This window comes from Ictalurus furcatus, chromosome 26 (genome assembly GCF_023375685.1).
Source record: "Ictalurus furcatus strain D&B chromosome 26, Billie_1.0, whole genome shotgun sequence".
NCBI lineage: Eukaryota > Metazoa > Chordata > Actinopteri > Siluriformes > Ictaluridae > Ictalurus > Ictalurus furcatus.
In genome coordinates this window covers 19,988,353-20,000,160 of record NC_071280.1, presented here as the reverse complement: position 1 = coordinate 20,000,160, position 11,808 = coordinate 19,988,353, and the positions used below count along the sequence as shown (strand labels likewise).

Below are 11,808 nucleotides of genomic sequence, written 5' to 3'. Positions count from 1 at the left end.
GGTGTGGAATATACTGGGAGGAAACCAGAGAACCCAGAGGAAATCCACATGGGCACAGGCAGAACATGTGAAACTCCACACAGGCAGTAACCCAAGCTCAGGATCAAACCCAGGACCCTGGAGCTCTGAGGAGACGACACTACCCACTGCCACTGTCTTCTATATTTGGCTATGTATTTCAGTACAGTAGAAAAAAACAAGGACTTACACCTGAACCACTTAGGGTTTTTTTAATACTTCACAAAAAACAAGAGCGTTATAGCTGAGCTTTAATTTAGAGGTATATATTTTCTAGAATATATAAAATCCACTTTTATATATTACAGAATACATGCAACCAGAAAAGTAAAAGAAAATGATATTAATTTGAATTCAACAACAGAGCATATATACTGTAGATATGATTAAGTGATTGTGTAGTAACAAGCAGTTCAAACCCAGATAATGTCCAGAATCTGTCCTTTTCTACACCAGAACATTGCTGAAGGACTTTTCTGATTAACTAGATGTACATTATCTGTAGTGCTTATTGTTACTTCCAAATGAATAAATGTCTTTATTAAGATGTGTAAATGAGGAAAAGATGTGGTTCAGCACTAACAGGCCCAACTTTACTGGCACTAGTGGCTAAACAGGGAATTGTGCACATCATTACACGCCTGATCTGATTTCAGTGTCCAATACAGACTGAATGTAAAACATTTAAAAATGAGAAATTCAGTAAAAGGAAGCAGAAACTTTGAAAGTTTACGAGTTAATGTGGTTGCTGTTGCAGGAGTCTGACATTTTCCGAGGCGTGAATTTCAGTTTGATGGGCTGTTCAGGAGCCAGAAGTCCACTGCTGCTCAGCTTCAGAGGACCCTGATTAGAAGATGAAGAAATTAAGAATGACATTTACTTAAACAGAGTATAAAATGCCAACAATGGAAAGTGGAACGTGGTTTTAAAAGCAGTAACTAATGCCATTTTAGGTTAATGTTAGCTAAGTTATTACCCAGCACTAGCAACATTAGCTGTACATGGTTAGATGATTAGTGATAGAAAATCCCAACCTTTGTTTCCTCAGAAAGACTGATGTCGAATTTCTGCAGTATCTCAACAACAGCCAGCTTTATGGTCACAAGGGCAAACCTCATCCCGATGCAGTTTCTGGGTCCTAAACCAAACGGCATGTACGCATACTGCTCGATGCTCTTCTTATTCTCCTGAGTGAACCTGAAACAATATGGAGGATCAACATACAATACTAATGAATAAAAATCGGAAAGCCCTATTCAGACGGGATTACATTTACATGGAGACCTGGTGTATTTCCATCCTGTTCAGATAATACTGGTCCCATTACAGACCCAATGACTCTTCTGGTTTTTTTTGGCTCATTGTGAAGGCAGCTGCTGCCTCTTGTGTTGGATAAACATTTTCTGTATTTAGTCATCTAGCAGGAGTATGGAGGCAAAACTCTTAAGTGAAAGTCAATAAGTGTTCACATTTAAACACTGAGCTGTTTAACTATCCTCATCCTGTGTGACAAGCTAGCTCGCTAAGCACTCAGTCATAAGGAAAATTATTCTCAGTAAAACTGAGAATTTGACTTCATGGTTAGATAATGTTTAATTACCCTTTTAGAAGGAATGCTAAGGCACATTAGCAATGAAAGCAAAACTAGCTAATTCAGCAAGCTTAATTTAACTAGCTAGGTGTCAGGGATTTCCCCTCACACTGAGTGCCGGAGTGAGAAGTGCACTCAGCAGCCTCGAGCACGACAGCGGCGCTTCCAGGTTCTCAGTTCCACGTGTGTTTGTTTTTATTTCTGTCCTGTCTCTACCCCTGTTTTATTACTGGTTGTTTCCTAATATGACTCAGCTGTTCTGTGTTATCCCCTTTGATTATGTTTAGTTTTTAAACTCCTTGCAGGTTGGGGCGAAGTATTGTGTTTTGTCTGTGTTTTGTCTGTGTCTGTGTTTTGTCTGTGTTTCTGTGTTTTGTCGCCAGAGCCATACCAAACCTTTCTTTGTCCTCGTTGCTCTGTTTTCTGATCCTGTCCATAGTTTCTCATTTTTGAACTTTGCCTTGCCTCATTTGTGTTGTTTGTCGATCACCTGACCCACACCTGTTTTTGACCGCGTCTTTGCATATTGTTGGATTTGTCTTCCTATCTCTAATTAAAGCTTTTAACTGCACGTGCATCCTTCTCCATCCCTAGTTAACATGACATTAGGTAACTTACCCAGCTAATTTACAAAATCTAACCAGAATTCTGAAGGTCAAAATTAAAATTAAGCATTTAAAAAACTTTTTTCTCTTGAAAATGTGTTAGAGTAAGAATAAAGGAAGCGAATCCTGTTCAAATAGGGCTGAAGTCGATTCATAAAACGGTGGATGGACGGAATCTTGTTCAAGAAATTAATCAGAATTGATTACTTTTCCATTATTGTTTATCACAGATTGCTTCATACCTCTCAGGTCTGAAGACCTCTGGATCAGTCCAATATTCAGGGTCCCTATGTAGGGCGTAAGTGGGGACCATAACAACGGTGTCCTTTGGGATGGTAAGGCCGTTTATTTCGACAGTTTTTTTGCAGACTCTTTCCAGACGAAGAGCAATCGGGTACAACCTGAGCGACTCGTTCAGAGCAGCGTCCAGATAATCCATGTTCATGACCGTATCATAATCAACTTCAGCCTGAAAACCCAATGATAAGACACATATATATAATGCCCACTAGTGTCTCAACCTCCTTGTCAACCCCTGTCCTGGTCTCCGTGAAGACCCTGTCTCTGTCTTTGTGTAGACCCATCTTAGTTTCCATTTGATCTCTCTCATTCTCTGTGTAAACCCCTGTCTCTTTCTCTATCTCAAAATCTGTCTCAGTCTCCATGTCGATCTCAGTGTCAGTCTCTCTAAATACCCCTATCTTGTTCAATATGTTAACCACTGTCTCATTCTCTGTTTAGACGCTTGTCTTGGTCTCTCTGTAAACCCCTGTCTCTGTCTCCATATGAACCCCTGTCTCTGTCTCCATGTAAACCCTTGTCTCTGTCTCTGTGTAAACCCAAGTGTCGGTCTCCGTGTGAACCCCTGTCTCGGTCTCCATGTAAACCCCTGTCTCTGTCTCCGTGTGAACCCCTGTCTCGGTCTCCATGTAAACCCCTGTCTCTGTCTCCGTGTGAACCCCTGTCCCGGTCTCCGTGTGAACCCCTGTCTCGGTCTCCATGTAAACCCCTGTCTCTGTCTCCGTGTAAACTCCTGTCTCGGTCTCAGTGTAAACTCCTGTCTCGGTCTCAGTGTAAACTCCTGTCTCGTTCTCAGTGTAAACCCCTGTCTCTGTCTCCATGTAAACCCCTGTCTCTGTCTCTGTGTAAACCCAAGTGTCGGTCTCCGTGTGAACCCCTGTCTCGGTCTCCATGTAAACCCCTGTCTCTGTCTCCGTGTGAACCCCTGTCCCGGTCTCCGTGTGAACCCCTGTCCCGGTCTCCGTGTGAACCCCTGTCTCGGTCTACGTGTGAACCCCTGTCCCGGTCTCCGTGTGAACCCCTGTCTCGGTCTACGTGTGAACCCCTGTCCCGGTCTTCGTGTAAACCCCTGTCCCGGTCTCTGTGTAAACTCCTGTCTCTGCCTCTGTGTAAACTCCTGTCTCTGCCTCCGTGTAAACCCCTGTCCCGGTCTCCGTGTAAACCCCTGTCCCGGTCTCCGTGTAAACCCCTGTCCCGGTCTCCGTGTAAACTCCTGTCTCGGTCTACGTGTGAACCCCTGTCCCGGTCTTCGTGTAAACCCCTGTCCCGGTCTCTGTGTAAACTCCTGTCTCTGCCTCCGTGTAAACCCCTGTCCCGGTCTCCGTGTAAACCCCTGTCCCGGTCTCCGTGTAAACCCCTGTCTCGGTCTCCGTGTAAACCCCTGTCCTGGTCTCCGTGTAAACTCCTGTCTCTGCCTCCGTGTAAACCCCTGTCCCGGTCTCCGTGTAAACCCCTGTCCCGGTCTCCGTGTAAACCCCTGTCCTGGTCTCCGTGTAAACCCCTGTCCCGGTCTCCGTGTAAACTCCTGTCTCGGTCTACGTGTAAACCCCTGTCCCGGTCTCCGTGTAAACCCCTGTCCCGGTCTCCGTGTAAACCCCTGTCCTGGTCTCCGTGTAAACTCCTGTCTCTGCCTCCGTGTAAACTCCTGTCCCGGTCTCCGTGTAAACTCCTGTCTCGGTCTCAGTGTAAACTCCTGTCCCGTTCTCAGTGTAAACCCCTGTCTCGGTCTCCGTGTAAACCCCTGTCTCGGTCTCATGTAAACCCCTGTCCCGTGTAAACTATTATTCTGGTATTCACACTTTGTCTGTAATGATATGGCAATTGTCCAACCCCATATCACATTTTTTGCATCTGATATATAACTTTTGTAATTTAAGTAAATACTTGAATCACTTTATTGGGGAAAGTTTCATCGATTTCTTCCTGTAGTTTCTTCATCGTGTCTGGATTACTGGCCAGATTGTAGAAGAGAAACGACAGCGTGCTGCTGGTCGTCTCATAACCAGCAAAGATGAACATCATGGACTGGGACAGGATCTCATGATCATTTAGACCTTCAGACATCAAGCACACACACACACACACACACACACACACACACACACGTGACAGCATGAGGATGCTTTTGTGTGATTTTTTAAATCTGTGACCCTATTTATATTCTCATATTTGATCCCAGCAGTGATTGTGGCCTTGCAGGACACTATAGTCTCAAACAAGCTGAAGGGAGATGCATTGCACTTCTTTTTCTCAGTCCTTGCTTGGGAAACATGGTTACCACGGTGCACCAGCATTTCTGTTCTTTATAGGATCATGAACTAAAATTTGGGAAAGCAGAGAACTGGAGACACACCATGAGGGCTTATATTATTAAAATTATTTAGATGATATTGTCTGAGAGATTTTTTTACTAGAGGAAAATACCTTTGTTTGTCTCTTTGCCGTTCTGATCGTCTTTTTCTGATTTCTGAGAATCGATCATCAGCTGCATGAAGTCCACTCGTCTCTGCAGAAAGTCAGAGACACAAACACAATAAAACCTCAGTAGTGTCTAAAGTGTGTAAAGGGTTTTACAAACTTTTTAGTCTTTTTAGTACCTTATGATCTTGAGCCACACGTTCAGATTTGATCTTTTTCAGGGAGGCGTAAAAGAAATCAGTCACTGCGGTCGGGAAAAGGGCCAAATCCATTTTCTCCAGCACCGGCCCGATAAAGGGGAACAACGCTAGTAGAAAAAATCAGAGAACGTATAATATCAGCTGAAACACAACAAATACAAACATAAATCTGACTTTTAAGTGTCTGGAATAAAATTTCATTGTAATGAGTTCTAATATAAATGGTAAACGGGCTGCACTTATATAGAGCTTTTATCCAAAGCGCTTTACACTGAGTCTCATTCACCCATTCACACACACACACACACACACCAACGATAGCAGAGCTGCCATGCAAGGCACTAACTTGCCATCGGGAGCAACTTGGGGTTCAGTGTCTTGCCCAAGGACACTTCGGCATGTGGAGTCATGTGGAGTCACGTGGGCCGGGAATCGAACCACCAACCCTACGATTAGTGGAACACCCGCTCTACCACCTGATCCACAGCCGCCCCTAATCTCAAATCAATAAATTACCGACAGCGAGGAACAGAGGGTTGAGGAAGTCAAACTTCAGCATTTTCTTGATGTTGGATACGAAGGGATCTTTGGGGTTGTTCAGGGAGTCGATATCGACACTAAACGCTGTGCTCGTCACCACATCCATACTGTACGCTCCGAAAAACCTAAAGTGACCAAAAACACCATCAAATCAAAGCAACATGCAGAAATTAGTGAATTAAACATACATTTTATGCTTTAATATTTCACACACACACACTGATCTGTTGTGAGTTATGTGCTGCATCAGAGTGTATTTATTTACTCTTTAATATCTGCTGATTCTCCTCGTTCTGACGTCTTCTGCAGATTTTCAACCAACGAGCGAGAATGAGACTTCATGATTCCAAACATCTGAGAAACAGGAAATAACATCCACTGTTAATGTAAGCCTTAAGAGAAAGCCAAAGCGTGTGTTAAATCATTAAAAGAAATTAATTACTGGTCTCACACACACACACACACACACACACACACACACACACACACCTCCTTCAGTCTGCCGCTGGTGAAGGATGGAGAGAGAACACTCCTGATTCTCCTCCAGTCCTCGTCCTCGACGACGGTCACAGCGTCGTACAGAGGACCGTTTAGACCGAAATTCTGAGCAAAATGAAAAAATGATCATTTAAACTCGATCACAGTTAGAGATCTATCAGTTGTAGATGTGGTGTTACTAATCGTGTTTATAACAAGTGTGGTTTTGTGCTGCTGAAAGGACGCATTTGACAAAAGTATTATTTTCATTACATTTCAATTGATCACTTGAGGAAATGAATTCATGTATTATTGCTTTTATAGTGTTACTTATATAAGAATATAATTTAAAGTAAATTAATTCATGCAGCAGAGCAAAAAGTTAATTTATAATAGTAAACCAGTTTAGCACTTAGCTTCAGTTAATGTTCACGTCAAACATCAGAATGAAGAAAAAGTCTGATCTCTAACGTGTGGTTTGAACCGTGGCGTGGATGTTAGCATCAGATGTGCTGGTTTCAGTCTTTCAGTATTTCAGAAACTGCTGATCTCCTGGGATTTTCACATGGAGTGAGTGACAGTTCTGTGGGTGGAAACGCCGTGTCGGTAAGAGGCGTCATAGTTAAACCTCCAGGTGGTTTTGAGCTGCCAGGAAGGATAGAGTAACTCATATAATCACTTTTTACAGGAGATTTCTGAGATACTGAAACCAGTCCATCTGACACCCACATCCACGCCACACTTACAGTCACACTTTAGAGATCAGACTTCTCCTTCTTTCTGATGTTTGATGTGAACATTAACTGAAGCTCTTCACCTGCAGCCGCATGATTTTATGCATCGTTCTGCTGACACGTGATTGGCTGATGGAATAACTGTGCAGTAATGAGCGGGTGTTCCTATTAAAGTGGAGTGGTGTGTGTGTGTGTGTGTGTGTGTGTGTGTGCGTGTGTATTAAGGGTATTTCTGGAATATAAATTAGTAAGAAGGATTAGGCTTGTTGGCAGTGGAGGCGTCCCTGTCTGTGCCGCTGCTGTTGTTTGTTCCTTTATTGATTGTGCTAGTACAACCCTGTCTATTAGTCTGTCTGCTCATCTGTCTGTCTCTCTTTCTCTCTGTCTCGGAGCATTTCACTCAACTCACTGTGTACTGTATATAACTGTGATGACAATAAAGATCTATTTGTCTATCTGTCTCTCCATCCGTCTCTCTCTCTCAGTCTGTCTGTCTGTCTCTCTCTCAGTCTGTCTGTCTGTCTCCCTCTCAGTCTGTCTGTCTGTCTGTCTCTCTCTCTCTCAGTCTGTCTGTCTGTCTCTCTCTCAGTCTGTCTGTCTGTCTCCCTCTCAGTCTGTCTGTCTGTCTGTCTGTCTCTCTCTCAGTCTGTCTGTCTCTCTCTCTCTCAGTCTGTCTGTCAGTGTTAAGTGTAAGAGTGTGATCTCACTCTGCGGTTGGTGAAGAGAGAGTAACACTCTTTAATCAGGACGGTTTTGATGATCTCGGTGTCCAGGATACAGAGGACCGGCTGTCTCGCATCGTATATACTGCAATTAACACGACAAGCATCAGACTTCTGACGTAACATCATATTTACTAACTGCAACATTACAACAACCTTATACAGTGTGAATAACCTGATTAACAGAGTTAGGGAGAGGAGGACTCTATATACATCAACACACTGAGTCCAGCTAAACTAATATGATGTCTAACTGAAACTTATAACCCACTGACTGACTGAGTAAATAGAAGTTAAACAATGTGAATCTTACCAGAATGTTTTATAACATATTCAGGTTAATGTTCTGTTGCAGCAACGTTGTAGGAATGTTTACTACTACTACTACTAATAATTATTATTATTATTAGTGTTCATCTAAAACGCTGTAATGTTAGTTCTTGTATAACAGACTGCTGTGTGAGTGATGTTCTAAACCCATTACTGTAACCTAGGTATGAAGAACATTGCAGGAACGTTATACAACCTTTTCCATATGTTACCAAACATTCTGATCACATTCTCTTTGTTAGGCAGATAAACCCCAACCCTAAAGCCTGGTAAATGTTTTAGGTTTGCTTTTATGAATGTTATGTCAGGGTTGTTGTTGTTGTTGTTGTTGTTGTTGTTGTTCTGAGAACATTTTCTGTAACATGTACAAACATTAAAACTAACTTTTGTAACGTTAGCTGGAACGTTGTGTGAGTAACATTATAAAAACATTTCCATTTTCTCAGAACATTGCAGGAACGTTATTTCCGCATCATGGAACCTGACCTTATTAGAACCTGTTATATACGTTACTGAATGTTAGCGTTCTCCGTTAGCTGCGTGTCACTGCGACACTGAGTAACACACTCACCCCCAAATCTTGCCGTACTTCTGAAAACACGCCATATCAAAATGATGGATTCCCTGAAAATCAGTGAAGAATATTCCATGAATAATTCCCACCATGGGTTTATCATTTAATGCAGTTTTTATAGGATAATGTTTGCAGTATAATAATAATAATAATAATAATAATAATAATAATAATAATAATAATAAGCTCACCTTACGATATTCTAACATGGTTCCAATAAATGGTACCGGTTTAGGACCAGGAACTCCCAAACGCTTAAAGAAACCGTGTGGCCAGTACCCGTACCTGAAAACAACACAGCGTAACTATTTCTATGAAAACGAGAGAAAGAACATAAGAAAGCAGGAAAGACGAGTAAAATAGTTTTACGTTTTTTAGTTTTTGTTTTTTTATTAAAACACATTGTGGTGTGCGCCAGGGTCGGGGGTTCGATTCCCGCTGCTGCCCAGTGTGTGTGTGTTTGTATGTGGAGTTTGCATGTTCTCCCCGTGCTGCGGGGGTTTCCTCCCCGAGTCCAAACACATGCATGGTAGACTGATTGGCGTGTCCAAAGTGTCCGTAGTGTCTGAGTGGGTGTATGTGTGGGTGTACGAATGGGTGTATGAGTGGGTGTATGAATGGGTGTACAAGTGGGTGTATGAATGGGTGTACGAGTGGGTGTACGAATGGGTGTTTGAATGGGTGTACGAGTGGGTGTACGAGTGGGTCTGTGAATGGGTGTATGAATGGGTGTATGAGTGGGTGTACGAATGGGTGTACGAGTGGGTGTACGAGTGGGTGTACGAATGGGTGTACGAGTGGGTGTACGAATGGGTGTACGAATGGGTGTACGAATGGGTGTACTAATGGGTGTATGAGTGGGTGTACGAATGGGTGTACGAGTGGGTGTACGAGTGGGTGTACGAGTGGGTGTACGAATGGGTGTACGAGTGGGTGTACGAGTGGGTGTACGAGTGGGTGTACGAGTGGGTGTACGAATGGGTGTACGAGTGGGTGTACGAATGGGTGTACGAATGGGTGTACGAATGGGTGTATTAATGGGTGTGTTAATGAATTGGCACCCCGCCTTGTGCCCCATGCTCCCTGGGACAGGCTCCAGGTTCCCCCTGACCCTGAAGGATAAGTGCTATAGAAGACGGATGGATGGATATTGTGGTGTGTAAAACATTACCAGGAACAGCAGTGTTGGGGTTTTAAACTTTTAAACCTTTTATTTCTCTTAATCCACTTCTCTACCTACTTTAACTGCTCTCTCTCTCTCGCTCTCTCTCTCTCTCTCTTGCTCTCTCTCTCTCTCTCCCTCGCTCTCTCTCTCTCTCTCTCTCTCTCTCTCTCTTGCTCTCACTCACTCTCTCTCTCTCTCTCTCTCTCTCTCTCTCTTGCTCTCTCTCTCGCTCTCTCTCTCTCTCTCTCTCTTGCTCTCTCTCTCTCTCTCTCTCTCTCTCTCTCAGCTCTTGACTTTACTCTAAATTAGTGTTCATTAAAGAGTTCATGAAGTTCACATATAGGTGTTCTTCCCTGTGCTGCAGTGCTATAGGCTGTAGGCTTCCCTACATGTGAGGAAAGGAGATGAAGAGCCGACAGGTGATCCTACACACGAGAGAATCTGCCCTCTAGGGTGACTGCCCTCTTTACCCCTGACCCTCAGACGGCCTGAGAGGCACTGCGCGTCATTTATCAGCTGTTCTGGGCACAGAGAGGTCATTTACAGCTGATTCATCATCAACACACTGAACATTTAACATTTACACGGCTTTACTGAAAGAATGATCAGTGCGGCCTGCTGTGGCCCGGTGCGACCCGGTGCAGCCCGGTGTGGCTGAGAGATGTATACCAAACAAATCACGGGTTTATTTCCAGTTCGATCTCAATAATTTCTCACTAAAACCATTCTGCTTATTACAGTGAAGTTTAGTGTTCAGTTCTTGATGTTTGGCCAGTGTACAGTGTGTGTGTACAGTGTGTGTGTACAGTGTGTGTACAGTGTGTGTACAGTGTGTGTGTACAGTGTGTGTGTGTGTGTGTACAGTGTGTGTACAGTGTGTGTGTACAGTGTGTGTACAGTGTGTGTGTACAGTGTGTGTACAGTATATGTACAGTGTGTGTACAGTGTGTGTGTACAGTGTGTGTGTACAGTGTGTGTGTACAGTATATGTACAGTGTGTGTACAGTGTGTGTACAGTGTGTGTGTACAGTGTGTGTACAGTGTGTGTACAGTGTGTGTGTACAGTATATGTACAGTGTGTGTACAGTGTGTGTACAGTGTGTGTGTACAGTATATGTACAGTGTGTGTACAGTGTGTGTACAGTGTGTGTGTACAGTGTGTGTGTACCTGTCACTAACCGTGAGATAAAGTGAAATGTGAATCAGCACTTACAGCAGGATCAGACTGATGAGGATCACGATCAGAGCCCACGTCTCCGCCGAAAAACTCCACCAATACGCCATCCTGATTAGTAGTAGTGTTAGTAGTAGTGTTAGTAGTAGTGTTAGGAAGAATACTGTAAATCCAGAGATACTGCAGTCAGGTGTTACTGTAGTGTGTGTGTGTGTGTGTGTGTGTGTGTGTGTGTGCTGTACGAGAGCACATTTAAACCCCACGCTACAGTTAATGATTAAACACACACTAATCTAGCTCACCTCTACACACAGTCACGATCACCCACCCACACACACACACACACACACACACACACACACACACACACACAATCATCTGTACCACTCAACATGTTTATTAGGTCTGCTTACATTTCTGAAAGAAAGAAAATAACTAAAGACAAGAAGTCTGCCACAATGTTTCTATTAAGTGTATTATTATTATTATTATCATTATTATTGTTGTTGATGTTGTTGTTGTTAATAAACATGTGACGAGCATGTGATGAACAGGTGATGAACAGGTGATGAACAGGTGATGAGCACGTGACGAACACGTGACGAGCACGTGATAAGCACGTGACGAGCATGTGACGAACAGGTGACGAGCATGTGACGAGCACGTGACGAGCATGTGACGAGCATGTGATGAACAGGTGATGAGCATGTGACGAGCACGTGACGAGCACGTGACGAGCACGTGATGAACATGTGATGAACAGGTGATGAACAGGTGATGAACAGGTGATGAGCACGTGACGAACACGTGATGAGCACGTGACGAGCACGTGACGAGCACGTGATGAACAGGTGATGAGCATGTGACGAGCACGTGACGAGCACGTGACGAGCATGTGATGAGCATGTGATGAACATGGGTGAGTGGCTCATCCTGTCAAAGAACCTTCTAGATGACAAT

At 43.6% G+C, this 11,808-nt stretch overlaps 1 protein-coding gene across 1 annotated transcript; it reads right to left on the bottom strand.

The window, feature by feature from the left end:
• Positions 1 to 214: 214 nt before the first annotated feature.
• On the bottom strand, positions 215 to 11,110 carry LOC128602482 (cytochrome P450 3A30). The gene is made up of 13 exons (XM_053616323.1): positions 10,888 to 11,110; positions 8,701 to 8,794; positions 8,507 to 8,559; positions 7,591 to 7,690; positions 6,162 to 6,275; positions 5,938 to 6,026; positions 5,649 to 5,797; positions 5,112 to 5,239; positions 4,939 to 5,020; positions 4,408 to 4,568; positions 2,457 to 2,683; positions 1,053 to 1,215; positions 215 to 861 (listed from the first exon to the last, which is right to left on the bottom strand). Exons 1-13 carry the CDS (start codon positions 10,956 to 10,958, stop codon positions 748 to 750), a joined length of 1,545 nt encoding a protein of 514 aa, XP_053472298.1. The 5' UTR covers positions 10,959 to 11,110; the 3' UTR covers positions 215 to 747.
• Between the last annotated feature and the right edge of the window lie 698 nt (positions 11,111 to 11,808).